Source organism: Zalophus californianus, chromosome 6 (genome assembly GCF_009762305.2).
Source record: "Zalophus californianus isolate mZalCal1 chromosome 6, mZalCal1.pri.v2, whole genome shotgun sequence".
Classification (NCBI taxonomy): Eukaryota; Metazoa; Chordata; class Mammalia; order Carnivora; family Otariidae; genus Zalophus; species Zalophus californianus.
The window spans coordinates 93,731,309-93,754,410 of record NC_045600.1 but is presented as its reverse complement, the minus strand read 5'-3'; the positions used below and the strand labels follow the sequence as shown (position 1 = coordinate 93,754,410).

The 23,102-nt window shown below is 43.7% G+C and overlaps 1 protein-coding gene across 3 annotated transcripts in view; it reads left to right on the top strand.

Moving 5' to 3' along the window:
• ONECUT1 (one cut homeobox 1) overlaps positions 1-22,936 on the top strand; it is a 44,920-nt gene extending 21,984 nt beyond the window's left edge. The window contains exons 2-3 of one of the 3 annotated variants that reach the window (XR_003515989.1): positions 15,058-15,751; positions 22,733-22,936. Coding sequence is in view for 1 of the 3 variants with exons in the window: in XM_027572230.2 (XP_027428031.1) it covers positions 15,058-15,350 (293 nt within the window). In the remaining 2 variants the exon portion in view is untranslated. Of the gene's footprint in view, positions 1-15,057; positions 22,646-22,732 lie in introns of those variants that run through there. The other 2 variants (XR_003515988.2, XM_027572230.2) reach the window with 2 other exon arrangements.
• The last annotated feature ends 166 nt before the right edge of the window (positions 22,937-23,102 follow it).

Genomic DNA, 23,102 nt, shown 5'->3' with positions numbered 1-23,102 from the left:
CTCTTCCTGGTGCCAGGAGGATAATCAGGAAGCAGAGAGGACGAGTGTGAAGTACCGTCACTTGCCAGAGGGGGCCCCCTCCGTGTTAGACATTTGAGAGTACACTCAAGATGGAGGAGGTATCCTCAGGGCTGAAAAGCTCACAGCTGGTAATCTGTTCCTTTCTGTTCTGCCCCTTGATTTGACTGCATCCCTGTAGTTGACTGAGGCGTGCATGGACCAATCACCACCCAGACTTAGCAAGGATAAACACAGTATCTTTCTGCCCTCCCATACCCGGTGCCCCCACGTAGGTACTTCATCTGGGTGAGGCTGACTGCCCTGTTCGCAGCTTATTTCATTGCCCCAGCCCAAATTCAGCCCCTCTGCATCTTCTGCTCTTCCACTCTGTTACTTCAGCCTCCTTCCCACCTGGCCCTGAACTACCTTCGGACTCAGTCATAGGAGAGGTGACAGCACCTGTTTCCTTCACCAGGGGCTCAGCCCCCCTTTCACTGACTTCTCAATGACAATTTAGAAATATCCCCCATGGCACCATTAAACTGCTTCAAAACAGTTATCCAGTGAAAGGATTAAAAAGACCTCATGGCATTTCATTCTCTGTACACATTTTCAAAATTTAAGGACTTGTGTCTTGGTTGTCTCCATTTTCTGTGGGGCCACATCCAAATTATTTTTTCCAACAAGGATGCTGAATATGCCAAAGAAATAATCCATGGTCGGGGCGCCTGGGTGGCTCAGTTGGTTAAGCAACTGCCTTCGGCTCAGGTCATGATCCCAGGGTCCTGGGATCGAGCCCCGCATCAGGCTCCCTGCTCCGCGGGAAGCCTGCTTCTCCCTCTCCCACTCCCCCTGCTTGTGTTCCCTCTCTCTCTGTCTCTCTCTTTCTCTGTCAATTAAATAAATAAAATCTTTTAAAAAAAATTAAAAAAGAAAAAGAAATAATCCATGGTCTACTGTTATGAAACTCATGGTCTAGTGAGAGAGATGAGTAGGTAAATAACTATCTGGGGAAATGGTGGGGAGGTGGTCTGAGCATAGGAGACAAGAGTTCTCTTTGGATGGGAGAGGGGATGGAGAAGGCTTAGCAGAAAATGAGATACTTGAACTGGGCTTTGAGTATATAGGGAAACTTTCGTATAGAAAAGAAAGACAAGGGAGGACATTCTGGGTGAGGGAACAACTTGAGCAAAAGAAATAGAGGTAAGAAAATTCATGGTGGATCTAGGACTGACTTCTGAGCAGTGTGGCTCAGTAGGGGTGGTGGGCAGGCAGTCGTAGGTAGTGAGATGGGAAAGGTGGTTGCAGTCAGTGTCAAGGTCCTGGAATAGCCACTAACAGCTTTCCTTTCAAGCTCTTGGGAGCCCCTTGTGAGACTAATTATACATGCCATTGGGAAAATAGCATTTACAATTTGAGTCTGGACAACTTTCCAGAAATACTAGGAAAACCACTAATCTGAAATTTGAAATTAATTATGGAAAATTTCTGCTAACTTAGTGAAAAGTCAGAATTGTAGGTTATTTTTGAAGGAATTCCATTTTATAATTTCAATTACTACGAATATTATAAAGTATTATACATGGATATTAATTAAAGAAATAGGATCAATAAACTAAGACTTGCAATGCACAGTAGGCCTATATGAGATAATAACACATCATAAGCATGTAATTCATCAGGTCTACCATTTGTTTTGATTTTTTGAGGAATTAACATCAAAAGTAGGGCATTAGTATCATGTTTCCAGTTACTGGGGTCCAAAATATTGAGGGGCTCTTTAAGATGAGGGATACCGATATGATAAAACTCCAATGGATCAGGCATTAAGAGAAGTGTAGGGTAATATTCCATTGTATATATGGACCACATCTTCTTTATCCATTCATCTGTTGAAAGGCATCTTGGCTCCTTCCACGGTTTGGCTACTGTGGACATTGCTGCTATGAACATTGGGGTGCATGTGCCCCTTCTTTTCACTACATCTGTATCTTTAGGGTAAATACCTAGTAGTGCAGTTGCTGGGTCGTAGGGTAGCTAAGTGAAATAAGTCAAGCAGAGAAAGACAATTATCATATGGTTTCACTCATATGTGGAACATAAGCAATAGCCCGGAGGACCATAGGGGAAGGGAGGGAAATCCGAAGGGGGAGAAATCAGAGAGGGAGACAAACTATGAGAGACTATGGACCCCGAGAAACAGACTGGGGGTTTCAGGGGGAAGGGGGGTGGGGGGAATGGGGAAACAGGGTAATGGGTATTAAGGAAGGCACATGTTGTGATGAGCACTGGGTGTTATATATAACTAATGAATCATTGAGCTCTACATCAAAAACTAATGATGTACAGTGGGTAACTGAACATAATAAAAAATATAAATAAATATATATATGTATGTATGTTTGTATGTGTATATATATATATAATAAAAAAAAAGAGAGAAGTGTAGGAATTCGAAAATCAGAATTTCTGAGCCAGGTTCTCAGAAAAGAGCCACATTACCTTTTGCTACTAACTGAACAAGCCAGTGTGAGGCAGTGGTTCCTTTGAAGCTACAATGCAGGGAAAGAGCTTCATGGAAGGGAGGGTCAGATAGTGGGTGTTTCTTCCTGTGAGCGTGGAAAGTTTTGAGCTTGTGCTCAAGAAAATGTGTACGCGTGGGTGTGAATGGCCAGCAAGAGGACAACGCAAGTACCATAGGGATATGAAAATGTATTCATTCAGTGAGGATTCTCAGCTCACTGTTCTCGCTCAGGTTGGGCCTGTATGAGAAGGAACACAGAACAAATGGGAGAAGACAAAGTTTGTGGGGAGAAGAACTAAGATAGTCTAGGGTCCCAGAGAGTGAAAGCTGGTATGATTCTCTGGTGTCCTCTTGGTTTGTGCCCGAGGAGTACCTAGGCCACCCTCCTCATCTCCTCCAGTACCACCAGCAGGCCCTGCCCAGGCTATCATCCCAGCTCCACCATTTACTGTCCCGGTGCCCTTAGGCCAGTTCCTGGACCCCGGAACCTCAGGCTGCCCATCTGTAAACTAGAGATGATGGTAGTACCTACCTCCCATACTTGTTGAGAGGCTCTGTAAGGTGATACACGTGTGGAGCTTAGCACAGGGGAAGCAGCCACATGTTTTGACTGGTCCTGTTCCACCCCTCCCAAGCACAGGCAGCCTCTGCCCTGTGGATTGTAAAGTCCAATAGCCTAACCTCCTGGGCTACAGACTATTGAGTTTTAGCTAGAGTAGAGAGGTTGAGGGAAATATTTTATATGCTGACTCCAGAAGGAGTCCAGGCAGCAGATGCACGGGAAGGCCAATCTCTGTTCTGGATGGCTCTGTCAAAGGAGCCAACAGGGCAGGGTGGTGAGGGGTTTGGGTGACTTTTCCAACCAGAATAGGATGGAGCACACTCCCAGCTTTAGCTGCTCCCCATCTTTCTTTTTCCATTTGATCAGCTCAGTTTCATGTAGCTTCCTCTCCAAGCACACATCCCCATGGAGATAGCTGTCCCCTGCTCCTTGGCATCCCTACTGGAACTAGATTCCCTCCCCCAGGCCAGTGGGGGTGTGCTGTCCCCACCCTGCCCGAACTCCCTCCAGTTCAACGTCTATGCGCCCACTCTCCTGGATGGGCTCACTGTAATCCTTTCAGGCACGGCAAGACGGGGCTGGCTGACAACAGGCCTGCTGCTCGGTCCCCAACTGCTCCTGCCCTGCTCACTGTGGCTGTGGGTTCCCTGGGGTCCCTTTCACCCACTGCTCCTGCCCATTTAACCGTTTCAGAGGCTGACATCTGCCTGCAGGGCGCACTGGGCTGGAGGTCCCCCACCCCATCAGCTGTGGTGCCCATAGGCAAGTTACCCAGCCACTCTGACATTGTTCCTTCATCTACAGAAAAAGAAGGAATACCCATTTCTACCTCACTTGAGTTTTGTGGGGATCACATAAGAAGGTTCAATGGTGATGTTTTAAGCACTGTAAAGCAAGATGCAGGGGTGAATTATAGGGGTTATTCTGGCTGGGAATGTCTGATGGCAGGTTTCTAGTAGACCTTCCACGTACACGTCCAGAAGAGTTTCCACTGGTGCCCTGGCTACCCACAAACTCACAGACATGAGCGAAGCTAGCTTGTGGCCAGCAGGTTGCATTGGCTCCACCTCCCCCTGCCGGGCACCAGTTTCCAGACAATTTGTGTGTGTCCCCGTGCAAAGGCTGCCTTTGACCATATCAGTTAGAACTCACTAGAGTTGCTGTTTAAATGGTACATTGTGCATTCTGCTGTGCCCTCTAAAGCTGACATTCAAGAGCTGCCTCATTCCAAAAACAACTGGGCGCCTGGCTTATAAAAAATATGTGTGGTATAGCAAAATAATGCAAGGCAAAGCACTCCAGCACTCCTAGAGTCTCAGCTATAATCCTGAAACCGTTGCAGCCCATTCGCTAGCTGTCTGATCTCCACAGTGCGGGTGTTGGCCTGTAAAATGGGCTCAGGAACCTGCAATGTTCACGTCCAGAGTTCTGCTTTTTACATCTCTTACAACCACTATCTTGTTTTACTGAAATCTGTTTTATTTGCATTCTTGCTCCTCCACGTAGAGTTTGCTTTGAAAAGCAGCTTCAAGGCGCCTGGGTGGCTCAGTCAGTTAAGCATCTGCCTTTGGCTCAGGTCATGATCTCGCCCCACATCGGGCTCTCAGCTCAGCAGGGAGCCTGCTTCTCCCTCTCCTCCTGCCCCTCCTCCCTGCTCACTCACTCTCTCTCTCAAATAAATAAATAAATAAATAAAATCTTTAAAGAAAAAGAAAAGAAAAGCAGCTTCAGCTGTCAAGAGAGAGTTTTTGGGGGCTCAGTAGACATGAAGAGCCGACCCCTGCTTTCTCTTGCCACAGTTTAGAAGAGGGTCCTCCTCAGGGGCAGACGGAGTGATAACAGAGGACTCATCCTGTGTGCATGCCCAGCGACTTCTTCCATAAACAATTTTATTAAGCTATAATTTACATACCATACAATTCACCCATTTAAAGGGTATCATTCAGTGGTTTTAGTAGACTCACAGAGCTGTGCAACTATCACCATAACCAATTTTAGAACCTTCTCATCACTTCCCCCCAAAAGAAACCCTACACCCATGAGCAGTCACTGGCATTTCCTCCCACTACCCACTCAGCCATAGGTAACCACCAACCTATTTTCTGTCCCTGTGGATTTGCCTATTCTGACCCAGCTGCTTTTTTATCCTTTCTTCCCTACCCCTGAAGCCCTGAGCTCCCCTGAGCAGAGTGTGCAGGGATATCTCCGGCAAGCCAATCAGGAATCTGGGCAGAATTTTAGGGTGCCCCTTTATGTTACCAGTGTGCCCCACCTAACCTTGGAGGTACTAGAGCAGCAGAAGAACTGAGAGCCTTAGCAGCTGCCTGGACTTTCCTCTCCAAATCCAGGCTGGGCCTCGCCTGAATGATGTGGGACATCACCAGCTTACCTACTCAAGAAGTTTTCAGCACCAGAATTGGCTTTTTTTTTTTTTTTTTTTTTTTAGGATTTTATTTATTTATTTGACAGAGAGAGAGAAAGAATGAGCAGGGGGAGCAGCAGAGGGAGAGGGAGAAGCAGGCTTCCTGCCAAGCAGGGAGTCCGATGTGGGGCTCGGTCCCACGACCCTGAGATCATGCATGACCCAAGCCGAAGGCAGACATTTAACTGACTGAGCCACCCAGGCATCCCACCAAGATTGGCCTTTAGGGCGAAGACATGGGGTCTCTAGCAAGGCCCTACTAAAATGCCACAGTTTTGTGGTGCCCTGGAAATCTCAGCTTTCCCCTTTACTTCTTTCTGAACCACATACCCTGGGAGTATGTTGAGACAGCAGACACTCGGGCAGTTTTTTGGAGGGAGAAAATACTTGGCCATAGCACAGGGCCTCACAGGGCGCAAGCCACGTATGAAGGGGGAAGCTGTAGGCATACAGTCCTCCCTCAATCCATTATATTCAGACCACCAAATGAATCTGATTTGCATCACCCAGGTCTGGTTCTTCCCTGGGTCCCTCAGTCATTTTACCCTGCCTCTCTCGGGTTCTCCATCCAGACATCAAGGCCAAAACTGCCCTCCCCACAGGATATGTCCCTAAATTTCTCTCAGCCGTATTGAAATAGGTCCTCACAGAGCGGTTACCGGATTCAGTAGTGCCTTTAAAGTGACAGACATAGGTTTGCCCTTCATTTGGCCCCATTCCCATCTTATTCTATCAGTATGATTGCCTAGAAGTGAGCCCCCATCCCTGATTTTTCACTTTTCTACCTATGCATCCACCCCCCCAAAAAAAACACATATTCTCCATAGTCCTTCTTAGTATAACTAAGGTAAGCTAGAATTTTCTAATGGACCTTTACAAATTATGTCTAAGAATAACACAATTTATGGAGTCTAATTTTCCGATCCTACCGGATAATTTTGTTTACCGTACACACAGGTGTTTTTTTTCCCTTCCTACCTCATTGGAAGGTGCTCTGCCCCAAAGATCTTCTCTCTCTAATTCCCCCCTGACCATCTCTGCCTGTCAGAAGTGAGATGGAGGTAGTAGTGGTATATGGACAGCCTGACAAAAGAGGGGGTGTGTCCTGGAAGGATTGCCCAGCGGTCCCCTAGAGTAAACAGTTCAACCCTCACACTTGTCCAGGTGCCCATGAATGATGTAGAAACCAATAGTCCTGAACAGGGTCTGCACTGCCTGCTGCTTCCCCCTGGAGTCATGTGGAAAGCTGTTTACACACATCAGGTCAAAGAGCTGCACCTTGAAGGGACTGTAAGTTATTTATCCAATCCCTTCTGTTATACAGATACAGTTAAGGAACCTGGGCCCGGCTTGGTTAAGGGATTTAACGCAGTCATTCAACTAATTAATGACAGAGTCAGAACCACAGCCCAACACTTCTGATGACCAGTGCAATGCTTTTTACAGAGCTTTCCTCACTCATAGACTGGGAATAGAGAGTACACTGGTCTGACCCTATCTGGACCCACAGTGTACCCTCGGTAAGCACAGTGAAACAGACACAGTTCTACCACCCCCAAGAAGACAGCCTTACCCCTCACCCACATTTGCATCTTATGTGAAGCAGCCAACTCTAGGACAAATGATTCAGAAAGTCAGGAAGCAAGTTACATAAATTGCCCTACAGTTGTAATGAAAAAGTAGCGGCTCAGTAAAAATATAAACTACAGTTGTTTAATGGCTTAGAATCCTAGGTGGGCAAATGCTTAACTGTTCTCAGTGTCCACAGTACTGATTGTTGTAACTGCTTTAATCTCCAGAGCTCATAAACTTTAGAAGTCGAGACAGCTATGCGGAATGTGAGTTTATGTGTATCACCTTCATTCAGATGAACATGGATCAGTATTATTTGCAGCACTGGCTGATATTCCTGCAGAGCCATTACTTGCTCCTTTTGAGAAGCCATGAGGTAGGAGAAAAGGAAAGTCAACATCGTGGCTATATATTCTCAACAACAGAGTAAGGTTATTTGGGGAATTTTTTGAGAAGATAATAGACTTTGGAAACCAGGAGGGACACTGCAGCCATGTGTTTATCAACTCACAGGGCTTTTGCATCCATAGGGGCCTTGAAACATAGTCTGCTCATTTAAAGAAGGCAGAAAGAAAGATCAAATGATGTGTCCAATTTCATGCCACAGGCTAGAATCAGAACAAAGATTCCAGCCTACTGTGCAAATTCAGTGTTTATACTTGTATCATGGCTAAAGAAGAAGGGAAGGAGTAAAAAATTAATCTGCAAACATCTAGAATACTCCCTTAAGGGTTTATAGTTTTAATAATCACTTCAACAGGGCGCCTGGGTGGCTCAGTTGGTTAAGCGGCTGCCTTCAGCTCAGGTCATGATCCTGGAGTCCTGGGATCGAGTCCCACATCGGGCTCCCTGCTCGTCAGGGAGTCTGCTTCTCCCTCTGACCCTGCCCCCTCTCATGTGCTCTCTCTCTCTCAAATAAATAAAATCTTTAAAAAAAATAATCACTTCAATGTATATTATCTGTTCTTTTTCTTTTTATTTGTTTTAGGATTTTATTTATTTATTTGAGAGAGAGAGGGACAGAGAGACAAGAGAGAGAGCACAAGCAGGGAGGAGAGGGAGAAGCAGACTCCCCGCTGAGCAGGGAGCCCGATGTGGGGCTTGATTCCAGGACCCTGGGATCATGACCTGAGCCGAAGGCAGCTGCTTACCGACCGAGCCACCCAGGCGCCCCAAGAAACACCATTCTAAGCAACACTATTACTGAGAGAAATTCCCTGAATAGAGTTCCTTAATCAAAGAAGTTTGGGAGACCCCATAAGTATCACTGCACATTAATATATTAAATTTTGGGAGACCCTGTTAGTATCAGTGCACCTTAACATATTAAAGGCTCTGAGAAGTCCCACATTAAAGAAGCTTGTTTAATCATTAATTAACTCAGCATTTCCCAAACTGAACTCAAAACTCATTGTTCATGGAATACCTTTCAATATCCTGCAGAATTCATATTTCTTGAAATACAATTGGCTCAGTCTTGCCAGCTATGGGCAAAGCACAGGTCCCAGGCATGCCTAAAATGAAAGCCTCTGTCTTTTATCCATATCCTCATGTGCTGCCTTTTAAAAATAAATAATAATTCTTTGCAATCTTTATTCTTACGGTACACAAAGTCATATCTGCCTTTTGCCATCTCCCATGCCTACTTCTGCCTCCCACTTAGGGGAGTGACCTTGCTCATAGAGAAGATCAAAGTCTCCTGTCAAATAGGCTCACTATACTCTGCTGCTGCATACTGCAAATATATCTGAGGCCCACTTTCAGAAAGGTGACTCCTGACAGGTCATCTTCCTCTTCAGCCTTACCTTTCAAAACAATAAGAATCCTCTTTCCTACAATCCAGTTCTATGATAAGTACTTCTCTATTTGTAATGGAAACTGTACACCTAAACAAAATGTGTAACTCTCACATAAAACACAGACAGTGTTGTTCCCTGAGCAGCAGTACCTCGTGTGATGCCTCACTCCACTCCCCTATTCCTGCTCTCCACCTTGCACACTGCGTGGACTCTCATGACCTCCAGTGGGTGGTTTCCTACCTTATAATGGGTAATCTCTACCCTGAAATGTATTCCATGGAAATTCCAAAGCACTGTTCTCGTTCATATTCTCTTGACAGTTCTAACCACTGTAGTTTTGTACAAGCTTCTAGAAGCACAGTTTTATTTCTGTTGGTTGTTCCTCCTAGCCTCTTTGTTAAGGTCACCCAGTGACCCTCAACAAGCTTTAGTACACTCTACTGATATCTCTGTGTTCTAATTCAGCAATTCCAACATCTGCACAGAGTTCTCTCCAGATATACCACATACACGGAGTCACAGCCACCCCTCTGTAGTACCCACACAGGTAGTGAGTGCCCCTTATAGCCAGGCACTATGCCAGGATGCCCTGGAGATATGGAATGAGTCAGCCAGGCTCCCTGCGCCTGGAGAATCTCACTGACATCGTGACATCTGTAATGCTTGAGAGCTCAGGGCAAAGACTTCCAAACTGCATTTCCCCAACATTAGTATTGCATGAGACATTAATAGACAGTCCCTAATAAACTATATGGAATGAGTCAGCCAGGCTCCCTGCGCCTGGAGAATCTCACTGACATCGTGACATCTGTAATGCTTGAAAGCTCAGGGCAAAGACTTCCAAACTGCATTTCCCCAACATTAGTATTGCATGAGACATTAATAGACAGTCCCTACTAAACAGAGTTCTAGGACTAAATAAATTTGGGAAACATAATTACATGTGCTAACACATATTGTGAATTTCGAGGAAGAAGCTCTATATATGGTAGGTTTTTCCCAAATGTACTTGACCTGCAAACCATCTTTTCCTGGAACCCATTGGAGACGGTATCATTCCTCTGACACCATTTGGGAAATGCTGTTTTGGAAGTAGCCTCAGCCCACTCAATCCTGCCAAATGCCAAGGACCAGATTGAAGTCATTCAAATATACAAACTGGTTAGGTGGAAAATGGATATTTCTTTGTGATTTCCCTTAACTCTGCCTTTTGAACGATAAATAAGTTGAGTCTGTACCTGATGCTCAATTACTTTCATTTCCATAGGTATGTTCTGTGTAATTTACCATCTAGAGCCCTAATGACTTCCCAGTCTATAGTCCTAACCCACACCTGCCCCCACCCCAGAGCTCCAGGCCCCATATGTCGGGCTGTCTGCTGGACAACAACCTATTGGAGATCTTTAACAGAATGTCCAACAAGCACTTCAAATGCAGTTTGTCCCATATAGAAGTGATTGCTGCTCTCATAAAATTCATTTCTCCATCTGCATTCCTTAATGGCCTCCTCACCACCTTCCAATCAGAAACCTGGGACTTGTTCAGAATTCTACCCTCCCAGCCATGTTGTCATTAAGTCCTCCTGAGTCTGTCTTCCAAGAAGCTTGAATTTGGTCTCCATATTCCTCCCCCAACTGTCATTGTCTAATTTGGGGTCCTCACTACAGTGGTTTTCTCAGGTCAGGTTTTCTGGGAAGCAGACTCTGGGTTTCTGAGACTTGCATGGAGGCAGGTTATCAGAGAGAGCTATGGAGAATAATCCCTGTTGGGAGAGTGGAGGAAGAAAAACCAGGCTGAAGAAGTTGAACTTTGATAGTTGCAAGAATAGCCTCAACCAACTCTGTGGGGTGCTATTGTCCCAACTTGGTGCAAGGGGTTGGGGAGAGGGTACATTCCCACTCTCTTCAGCCTCCATCCTCCGTACCCCCATCCCCTACTCCCCTCCCGCCCCCACTGGATGTAGGCAGCTCCCACCCCACCCCACCTCAAGGCAATTCCCAGAATGGACCTCAGCTGAGGGCCACCAGCCACCAACTCTTGCAGCAGGTGGAGGAATGAGTGCCTTACTCCTGAGGGGATCAGGATGGTAACAGCCTCCTTGTCCCTAATCTTGCTGCTTTCCAATTTATCCCCCACCACCCCACCAGAGGGGTTTTTCTAGACCCAAATTTAATAACACAAACCCTTTCTCAAAATCTTTCAGTAATTCCCCCTTACCAACAAGATAATTCAAATCTGATCTTTGTCTACTAACATTTATGAATCCTTCATGAGCACTGCTCCCCATGCTGGGCAGGAGTTTGTCCCACGGCTCTCATTAACAAACTCCTACTCATCCTTTCAGGACCAGTGCAAGCACCCCCTCCTCTTTGATGCCTTCATTAATATCCTCAAGCCGAAGTAATAATCCTGTATACTCTTTTTATACGTACAGTCATTTGCTTCAGTGATCATTAGACTGACCTCCTTAAGAGCAAAGCCTGTGTCATATTCATTTGTGAAAGTGAAGGAATGACTCCATCAGCCATGTGCATCAGTATTGTATAAAGCTGGTCTACATGGGCTAATTCAAACTAACTAGAGGTGCCTTCAGTCTAGTCAGCTGTTCTTTCAGAGACTTAATCTAGTTGCCCAGTGAGGGCTATCGGTCCCCAGGGGCCGAGATTCTGTTTGGGGAAATTCAGCTGGTTCGGTACATGTGCTCGATGCTCTGAGGGATTGCACATTTAGTACATACTTCTCATTATGCTGATGCTGTCTCTCATGTTGAAAAGGGGCATAGCCCGGGCACCTGGGTGGCTCAGTCGTTAAGCGTCTGCCTTCAGCTCAGGTCGTGATCCCAGAGTCCTGGAATCTAGCCCCACATCGGGCTCCCTGCTCGGCGGGAAGCCTGCTTCTCCCTCTCCCACTCCCCCTGCTTGTGTTCCCTCTCTCGCTGTGTCTCTCTGTCAAATAAATAAATATTAAAAAGCAGAAAGAGGCAGGAGGTGGAGCAGAGACAGCAATAGGCAGGGCAGCCAACTGGAGGGCTGAGGACATACTAAAGAATGATGGGACTTCCAGCAGAGACAGGGACAGAGATATGGTCAACCTGAAGGGTTGGGAGGATGGACCTGTGGAGGCTCTGGGCTTGGAGGGGAGCCTGGGTATGACTGGAATGATCCAGAAGCAGGTACACCCTCATGCTGCACAGCCTCCTAAGTGCGCTGATAGGGACAGCAGCCCTCGGCTGAGACTCAAGTGGCCACCCCACCACCCACCCGGCCGCAGTGCTTGCCGTCAGCCTCCTCGTCCTCTGGGCCATGGGCAGCACCTTCCTGCTCAGTGTTTCTGGGCCCCTGCTTCTGATTCTGGTGCACACCTCACTGCACCTGCAAAACCTCACGAACAAGATTGAGAGTATTGGCCTCAACTGACGCCAGTGGGGCTGCAACTGGAGGTACTGGGGCAAGAGCAAGAGGCTGGATCCTGGGGGTCTGGGATCTGTACCCAAGACCTGGAGAATGCCACCCCCACTCTGGGTCTGACCCAGGGACCCAGAGCCCTTTCCCAGCCCTTAAAATAGAGTGCTCTCTCCAGTTCAAAGAGCAGGACATCTGCAACCCTCCCCCGAGTTCCAAAATTGGGATATCCCCCTACCCAGCCCCTGTTGCATAAGGGACCGGACTCTACCCCAGCCCTGAACTTGGGGCTTGGAGATCGGAGCATCCAGGGTCAACCTCAAACTCTGGAACCAGAGATATTCCCCCATTGCCAATCTGGAACCACCCATTTCCCATGCTCATTTCCAAAGCTAAGATCTGGAACCAAGGCATTTTCTTGAACCCTGGTCTAAGGCTTTTCCACACCCCACCCCAGCTTTGAACCCAGGTCAGGGCATTGCCACATCTTGAACCCAGGATGCAAGTATTCCCAGCCCCCATCAGGACAAAGGATTCAAGCATCCTGACCCTGTTGAACCCTTGGTTCCAGGTGACCCCCATATTTACCAGTCCCGCTTGCCTCTCTCCAGCTCTGCTTAGGGATTCTGCCCCTCCTCCCCAAAGTTCCACATTGATGAGGACCAAGGGGTAGGGTGGAGTGGGGTGGGGGTAGCCCTGACCCAGAATGAAACATCTGTATCAGTGTTAACTGCAACAATAAAGGCTGTTGCATTGCTCAAGCCAAGAAAGGAAAGGAAAGAAAGGAAGGAAGGGACGGAGAAATTGAGGAAGGGGGAGAGAGAGGGAGAAAGAAAGAGAAATGGAAGGAAGGAAGGAAGGAAGGAAGGAAGGAAGGAAGGAAGGAAGGAAGGAAAGGAAGGAAAGGAAGGAAAGAAGGAAGGAAAGGAAGGAAAGGAAGGAAAGAAGGAAGGAAGGAAGAAAAAAGAAAGAAAAGAAAGAGAAAAGGAAAGAAAAGACTAATAGCCTCTACCCCCACCAGGAAGATGCCCCATCTGCCCCTCACTGTGACTGGAGCTCACGTCAGAGTATAGCCGGCCAGAAATGAAGAGAGCACTGGCTGGTCCCCAGTGCCTGTGTGGTGCTGAGAGGCAGCAGTCTGGTCCCCAGTGCCTGTGTGGGTGCTGAGAGGTAGCAGTCTGATTGGAGTCAGGGCATAGGAGCCTTATCTTAAGTTGCATTAGCATAACCAGAGCATCATTTTTTAAAAGATTTTATTTACTTATTTGACAGAGAGAGACACAGCGAGAGAGGGAACAAAAGCAGGGGGAGTGGGGGAGGGAGAAGCAGGCTTCCCGCCGAGCAGGGAGCCCGATGCAGGGCTTGATCCCAGGACTCCGGGATCATGACCTGAGCCAAAGGCAGATGCTTAACCAACTGAACCACCCAGTTGCCCCGAGCATCATTTTTATATAGATTATATGGTTATTTGGGGATGGCTGTAGAGATTGATTGGTGGTGGAAATTAGGAGTGGGTGAAGGGTGCTGTTAACAATGCAGCCCTTAGTGCCTCCTTGGCAGGTGGAAGCTGGTGAGCCATATTAGTCTACAAAGAGGAAGTATGGCCCCCAAGATGAGGAGAAACACTGATCCAACACCAAACCCTGGGGGCCCAAGGGCCATCCCCAATGGGATGATACACCAGAATAGTTCTAGCAGCCAAGAAGCATGATACATGATGCAGGACCAAAAGACATGAGCAGGGAATGGGCCTTCTGTGTGGGAGCTAAGGTAGGGGAAGAGGGGCACTCCAAAAGGAAAACTTTCATGAAGAGCAAACAGGAGGCATAGAGAGACCCCCAAGGGGAATGTGCCTCACGCAACAGGTTTAGCCCCAGTGGCAAGGAAGTAGCCTTCACACCTCCAAGAGTCCTGGTTCCACTGAATAATCAGTGGAAGACTGATGGGTATGGTAGCATGCTATCTACAGTTTTCTTACATACGAAGTTGTCTGGGAAACAAAAGAGATCAGAAGGATAACAAATGCAATTCCTTTTTATATTGTTTTCAGACTCTCTTAGGCTCTTAGTATTCCACCAGGAGCAGACTGTAGAACCCTTGAGGGGTACGGCCACTTCTAGGTGATAAGACTTTGCATTCATAAAGCATTTCAGTTAACATAAACTGTTGCATATACTATTTCATAAATCCTTACCACAATCCAGCAAGGTAGGTATTCTTTTTTTTTCTTTTTTCTTTTTTTGGCAGAGAGAGAGAGGGAGCACAAGTGGGGGGAGTGGCAGGCCGAGGGAGAGACGCAGGTTTCCTACTGAGCAAGGAGCCTATGTGGGACTCAATCCCAGGACCGTGAGATCATGACCTGAGCTGAAGGCAGACACTTAACCAACTGAACCATGCAGGTGGACTGTTATTCTTATATCCATTTTGCAGATGGTGATATAAAAATTCAAGCAACAAGTTTGTTTTGCCAGAACCCTGTGTTCTGCCAATGAGGTATCTGAGGCCAAGGTGGAGTTCATTGGTTTACCACTCGCCAGGACCCACACCCAGGATTCACAGAACCCCACCTCCTCCAAATTCTCCATCCTTGTATCACACTTCCGTCCCAGCCCACCATGGTCCTAAAAGTAGAGCTCAGCAGCCACAAAGTGGTCCGTGAGGAATGGCAAATAAATGTTATTGGCTCTGCCTTCCTACTCTCGAATATTCCGGGCAGTTTGTTCTAACATCCGCTGTGGTTTTTTGTTTGTTTGTTTTTTGTTTTTTGTTTTTTGCAGCATGCAAAAGGAAAGAACAAGAACATGGGAAGGATAGAGGCAACACACCCAAAAAGCCCAGGTTGGTCTTCACAGATGTCCAGCGTCGAACTCTACATGCAATATTCAAGGAAAACAAGCGCCCGTCCAAAGAATTGCAAATCACTATTTCCCAGCAGCTGGGGTTGGAGTTGAGCACCGTCAGCAATTTCTTCATGAACGCGAGGAGGAGGAGTCTGGACAAGTGGCAGGACGAAGGCAGCTCCAATTCAGGCAACTCATCTTCTTCATCAAGCACTTGTACCAAAGCATGAAGGAATAACCACGAACTAAACCTCGGTGGAAAAGCTTTAAATAAAAAAAAATTTTTAAAAGACCAGGACCTCAAGATAGCAGGTTTATACTTAGAAATATTTGAAGAAGAAAAAAGCGTTATTTATAGTCCAAAGAAACCAAAGACTTCGCTCACCTGCATTCTGACTTTGTTCGGAGACACACACTTCAGCGGGGCAACGACTTGGCAAGAAAAATTATGAGCGGGAAAGCACCACTGGATTTCACACCTTCCATCCATGATCATTCTCGCTGTGCTTGGCTGTTCCGTGGTTTGGAGCATAGTGATTTTGAGCCATTGAGTGGACATCTCTTAAGATCAGACTTTCTCATCTGTTCCACCATGCCGCGAAGGTGTATGGTGTCTCAGTACTGTGTGTGGGTACGTGAGTGCATACACACACACACACACACACACACACACACACACATGCACACACCACCAGTGGTTAGGGACTTAGACAGGGCTGGTCTTCAGGAAGGGTTGTGCTATAGGGGTACAACCAACATAGTGTGGGGTTGTCTGATTTCATTGGATAGGAATGTGATTTCGCTCGTCTAGCCTAGCGTTTGAACCTGCCAGGCCCGCAACCTAAATGCAGATTCAAACCCAGCAAAGAAAATTTGAATGACACCTAAACCAGTGCATTCTCTTTGTTTGTTAAGGAATGTTCAGATATTTTTTAAGAAATGAAACAAGAGTTCATCCATTTAAAAAAAATCACCTAGGTACCAAAGAACACACTTAATATTATAGTGCAGGTATTTTATTGCAATGATTTTAATAACCAAAGCTATTTTTACACAAGATACTATGTAAAGTTATACGTATGAACTGATCTAGCTGTAATACACATGCCACATAGAATCATGACTATTATTTATGACTCTTGATGCATTTGAAATATTAGTTTTCAGAACTGGCAAGAAAGAATGTAGCTTCAGGGAAGCAATTAATATCATAACAGAGAGGTCAGTGTAGTGGACATGTGCATCCAGATGGCACACTCCCTTTCGGGATCCATAAATGATACTTAAGTAGACATATGGACATGATCTGTTCATAGCTGAGAAAACCTGGGGATTCTTCCAAAGTAGGACCCCATTTGTAAATTAGAAAACTAAGTTTAACAGAGCAAGTAATTAAATTAGAAAATTTGTTCTAAGTAATGCTTTTTTAGTGAAAGACCACTGAATAAAGGATATTATACTTAGGTTAATTTGACTTAAAGTTGCTTTATGCATTTGACACCAAATACCTTTTTAAAAATACTTTGCAAACACACAAAGTGAGCAGACCAACATTATTATTAAAATGAACTATCCAGTATTTATAGTCAAATTGACTTTATTGCCAATCTCAGATATTGTATGACTTGAATATCAATAGAAATAGCAGATGCAACTGAGAAATGGTGGAATAGTATAGAAAACACCAGAGTTCTAGTCGAAGACAAGACTTTGGATTCTGTAGGCATGAAGCTATTTATTTCACTAAGCACAGCCTCCAAAGTGTACTACATTCTTTCTTGCTACCGCATTAAGCTGGAAATTTTATGACATAGAGTCCACTCTCTGACAGGGACAGAGAAAACCCTAGACCTGAGCTTCCAAAGACAAAATTTTCAATCTCTATTTTTCCAAATCACTTAACCACAGCTGGAGATATCAAGGGGGAAGAAAAAAGCTAACACAGTTGTGCTAGTAGTACCCAAGTGAGTCACTTGCTTCCCAGAAAAATTCTCTCTGAATTCCATTGAATTGTAACTCATAAAAGTGAATACCTTTTGTACTATTAGGTAAAGAATTGGGTGCTCTTGGTTAATTACCACCCCTAATTAGAAATATAAAATGAAATGTTATACCTACAATAAGTTGTTGATTGAGAGTCATTAAAATGCTAAAGAAAAAAAATTTGAACTACCTTGACACAAAAACCTAACTCCCTAAGGTCTGAGCGTCTTGTCTAGGTCTAGAAGAGACAGGCACCTGGAGAGATGAAGCTAAACCAACAAGCCATCTGGGTCTCCTTCATATCTGCTGTAGAATGAGAAAAGCAAACCAACACATGCTTCTCCTTTAATGAAATAGCGCATTTGCCTTGACACATTTTGTCTTGGTATATTTTTTTTTAATCTCACACCAAATTCCAGCTTAAAATTTTCCCTTCCAAACATGGCACAATTACAAGTCAACTATTAAAAGAGACCATTTCAATGGCCACCCCTAGAGATTTGCTTAACATATAATCTTGTCGATGACATAAACCAAAAGGAAAAAAAATGGATTAACTTTTTCTCTCTCCAGAATGGAGGGGGCCAGGAGGTACAGCTATATATTTATAATTTAGGAGGGGGGAAAGCCTTATTTATTTAAAACATGAGAATTTTAAATGCAGGGAAACTCAAGCTGTGTCTACACACAGTCTTACCAAATTCAGCACCCCAGGGAAAACAAAAGTTAAATTCGAACACCATGGTTTTTTGCTTTGTTTTTGCTATATTACTCCTTCAGATTAATCCAATTGCATTTTACATTTTTGACCAATTATTTTGGTACTGTGTAGACACAGTCTCAAAGAAAATTACTACATTTCTAATATTCCCATCATAATGGTTTTTTGAAAAATAATCCAGTGATCCTGTTTGCTAACACCAAAGATAAATTTCATACCAGCATTGAATTTGCACCCATTACACAATTTCAGGGCCTAGAGATATATTTTCTCATAAACAGATGCACAAATCAGAGCCTGAAAAGCAATTTTTTTACTAGACTATTCAAGCATACTCACAACCTTTGCTTTTTAGAAGTCATAATGGACAAACTCAGCTTCTCACGAGCAATACACTCGTTACGTCATATATGACTGATTATTGCTTCTAACGTGGCATGTAGCATTAGTTTATGGCTCAGGTTTCTTAACCTACCACATTCAGGGGAGCAGATCACGTGCCAGTTGCTCACCCATTATTTCTCAATCCTTTTGCAAAATTCACCTAAAAAGATATCTCACTCTTTCATTTGTATGTTTGTTTATTCCAACACTGCACTTCACATAACATGTTTTGGGGGGGGGTTTGGTAGAATGGAAGTTAGACCGTTTTTGACCATAAATCATTCAGGTCCTCTCGTGACTATAAGCTTCACTGAAAGGGGGCAAAGAGAGAGAGTGGGAGATGGGAAGTCTGGACAATCCAAAAGCCCAGATTTCAGTAAGTGTTCAGGTACATGAATTCTGGATGTCAGCAACTAAGTATCCAGTCCCTGGATGCAGCTGGCCTAGATCCCCAAACCCAAAGAGAATGTGGAGAAATTCAGACATTCCAACTGAACATGTCACTCACTCTGCTCCCAAAAAAGCATAATTACTTTTCCAGGACAAAAAAGTAAAAGTACTATGCTACTTTTGGACTCATGCCACTCCCATTGCTACCCCAGGTGAATGATCCGTCTTTGCAGGTTAAATGCAAACTTTGCTATACCAAAGAGTCCTAGGACATTTTCACATGAGCTATAAAGGCATTTTCCCTAAGAAAGGTCCTCCCTTCTTTGTACATAAAGGATGAAAACTATGCATTTAGCAAACAAAGAGAAAGCACTTCTCCCTTTCCTATCTAGTTGTTTAGGGTGCATTCAAACACCAGAGGCCATTTTGAGATGCGATTGGCCTTCTGGATTATTCTTGTGGTGTGGTTAGCTTTACAGTACATTTGGTAACTATTTCCTAAATAGTAAGGACAAAGAAGCAGAAGGTAAGAAATAGCTACTTCCATGTGTTAAAAAAGAAAAAAAAGAAAAAAAAAGAAAAAAAAGAAAAAAAAAGGAAAAAAAGTGTAAAAATCTACTATTTATAGTGTGAACCAAAGACGCTACCTCACTCGATTTCCATTGGTGATTTTAATCACATTGATGATACCAAAGAATACCAAAGATATTTTCATGCACGGCCTTGGTCTGCAGAGGGAACTCCACCCTTTTCCCTCCCCCACCTCCCCCCCCCCCGACTCTTCACTCAGTGTGTAAACTTGTCTTCATTCTTAATAATAATGATACGAAATGATAACAACATTAGGAAATACTACTCTTACTACTGCTAGTTCTACTTGTAAATCTCTAGGCAAACATGTTGCAAACTTTGTAAACTCCTAGGACGAGTGCCTTGCTTGAACCAAAGTGTTAAACCGCTGTTGACCTCTCACCTTATACTCTTTGAATACCTCAGCCTCTTAGAAAGGCCACTAATGAAAAAAAAAAAGGAATAATTATTCACCGTGGTGCTTTTTCCGTGCAACCATGCAATGAAACTTTCTTTGATACCAAAGGATGACTTCTTCCCCCCAATTTCTTGCTGATAAACCAAAGCTCCTCCTCCTCATTCCCTCTCGAGGTTCTCCCACTTCACCGAGTCCCTTCACCAGGCAGGCCGTGCATCACTTTTACCAATTCCTCCAAATACCTCATAGTAATAAAGTTTTAGGGTTATGTTGTATAGAGAGTCTATGTGATAAGGCAGAACTTACTAGTTTGATAATTGTTAAGGTTACTTTTAAAAAAAACTTTATAATTCTTATTTATTTTGTAGTTTGTATGTTTGGGATGTCCCCCACCCCCCCCTTCGGTTTGGGGTTTATTTTCTTGGCAGAACTGCTCTGTTGCTCAAGGAAGACTTAATTTCCAGAAATGTTCCCCAGGTGGGTTAAGGGTTGTGTAAAAATGCAAGAATGGAATAAGAAATGATTCTCATATTGATGGTTACTTATGAAGTTTTTGTGTTTCGTAGTAAATTTGTTTCCACAGGGTAAAAAAAAAAAATATATATATATATATATATATATAATCTCTTTTTTGTGAAACTGGTTCCTATTTTTCTCTATAATGTGCTGTGATTTTTTTAATTTAATTACATTTTATATGAGCTTATTTAATCACTGCTTTAATTTATGACTGTGTAGTTTTTACAGTGTATATAGTAGAATTGAAATGGCCAAAGCTTTATGTTACAATCTTTTTGTTCTTGATGCTAAGATAAGCTGAAGGCAAGAGCTTCTCTTAACTGCAGGGTGTATCTTTAGCTTTTTCTTAGCAGGCACTTCAATGTGTGTTGTGAACACTGCCAGGTTCCCCCCTCAAAGAACTTGTACATGCCAAAATGAGTGTTTCGAGGTAGTCCTTTTTGTCACTTAGAAAGGAGAAAGGCATTTATTTGTGTTCTTCCTTTAATTTATTTTTTTTTTTTTAGAAAAGATTATTTTGCAGGTTAGACCTGAAATTCCAAAGAATTTAAGAGTTGTTTCATGTTTCAAAGCACCGGCATTTGTGAGATACTTTACTACTTTTTTTTAAACCATTCACACGGGTATGAGAAGTAAAGAGTGTAAAAAAAAAAAAAAACAACTCAAAGAGGCAAGCTAACTTGAATTTGGAAATCCTCTTAAGTTTCACCAAGTTTCTGAACTGCTTCAAGGCAAGGGGCAGGGCAAAGGGGTCGTTCCTCTTGCAGAGCTGAGGGAAGTGTAATGGCTTCATGCCCTAACAGAAAGTCAAGCCTGAGAGGCAGCTGACCCAGCTCCTGCCTGGCTGGCCAACCCACAGAAGAAGCAACACTTGATGGCTTGGCTCCAGTTATCACGGAAAATGCTTCACAGGTACATTTTCCTCTCCACATCTGTTTCTTGTAATCTGCTACCTACAATTCCACCCCCTCCCCCTACCCCCACGCCCCCCGCCCACCAAAATGGCAAGAGCTCTCCACAAATGTCAGAGTCTCAAGTGAATGTCCCCAGCCCTACTGGAGTTGGTCTCTTATCACTCTTCGTCTTCCCACTACTTTTCTTGTCCACACCAGAGATGGGCCCCGCCCCAGGCCCCCATAATCGAGGCTATTCAGATACTTGACCTGCTTTAGGTCAACACACACACACAATTCTCAGCCAACTAGTGGCATTCTCAGAAGCGCCGGTGCCCACTGCTTTGTTTTATGTTGCTGAAATAAGTTGCTTCAACTCCATGGCATAAATCCATAGATGTAAATATTTTCCCTCTCAATACAAAAATTTTATCTTATTTTCTTCTGCAGGGGTCTTAGGGGTGGGGAAAGAAAGGGAGGGCTTAGACTTTGGGTCAAATGTTCCATTTTCTTAGAAACATTTTTATACTCCTTATGTATGTTAATAGGGCAATAAATCTCCTCTGAGTTGCAGGATCATTGGTAAGCATTGACTAATTATTTGTTTTTAATTCAAATGCTGAGCAGTGAGTTACAGAAAGCCCAGGAAAATGGTTGAGGAAGTAGACTTTTACCATCAGCAATGAAACGCTGAACAGAGTTGTATTCACAAGGTCATATTTTCTGTTTCTGTGTTAGTTTTGATTTTTTGTGTGTGTAGTATGTTCTGCATTTATTACATAATCATTGTGGGCTCATTTTAGATTTGCCATCTGAACCAAGTGACAAGTATTTTTTAACAAAATAAAATTTAAAACAATGTCTTCCACTTGCTTCGGTAGTTGTCTTCATATCTCCCTGTGTTTCTTGTCCCTTCAGAAGGCGGCCCATCTGTCACTCACTTAGACCTGTCCCTTCCCCCCTTCTATTTTCAGTATACCTTTGACCTTAGCTATTGTTTGAGTGTGACTCAGTTTCCCTGTTCAAGTTAGCTTGATGGTTTATTATGTAAGGAGGGTGCCTAAGACAATCATCAGGTAAAAAAAAAATTAAAAATTAAATTTTAAAAAGATCAGTAGAGTAGAAAATCTTCCAAGAGCAGAGGGAGTTCTTCCTTAGCAATGAAAAAGAAAAAAAAAAGTAAATACATAATTAAATAATTAATTAATTTAAAAACCTAACCATGAGGGGCTTAGAAGATTTTTGATAAAAGACAAATGTTGCTGTCATTTTCTTTGTCAATTAGAAAGCAGTGGTAGTTTCTACGTTGCATCTACATTTCAGACTAAATGATTATTGTACCCAGTTATGGTTGTTTGCTAATATTTTGTCTCTCTCTCTTTCTCTCTGTCCAATGCTTCTTCTGTATTTTTGTGTGTAGCAACAAAAAGTGTAATGCATTAGGCATTATTCTGGTTTGTTTATGAGTATCTCCTGTACTGCATTAAGGTTTCTTTCATTTTTTTTTAAGCTTCGCTACTGTTCTCACTTTATGCCGTGCAATATCATCTGCTGTGTTTGCTAAGCAAAAAAGAAAAAAAGAAAAAAAAGCAAGTGATGATGCCATCATGCTTTTCAGTGTTAAAATGTTTCAGCATTTATGTAGTCACCAAAATGTAGTAAAATAAAATGTTGGATTTTCCAGCACTTTAAATTTAGACAATTCTTGCCTTCTTTTGTTTTTATTCTCTGCAGTTCTCAGCAAATAGCTCATGGATTTTCTTTGGAGGAAGGATGAAGCTGAGAGGGTGACATGTTTGAGAACTCAAGCCAGTGTCATTGTTTAAAGAAGGATTCATTACAAGAGAAAAAAAAGAAAATGGTATTCTCCAGTGGAACAGGAGGCTATTTTTTTTAAAAGATTTTATTTTTAAGTAATCTCTACACCCAATGTGGGGCCCAAACTTACAACCCCAAGATCAAGAGTCACATGCTCCACTGATTAAGCCAGCTAGGTGCCCCAAGAGGCTGTTTTTAAATGAAAGTGGGACATTCTATTTGTATATATTAGCCATTTATATTAACCTGATTGACTTTCAGAAGAAATAAAAATTGTTATTAGAAA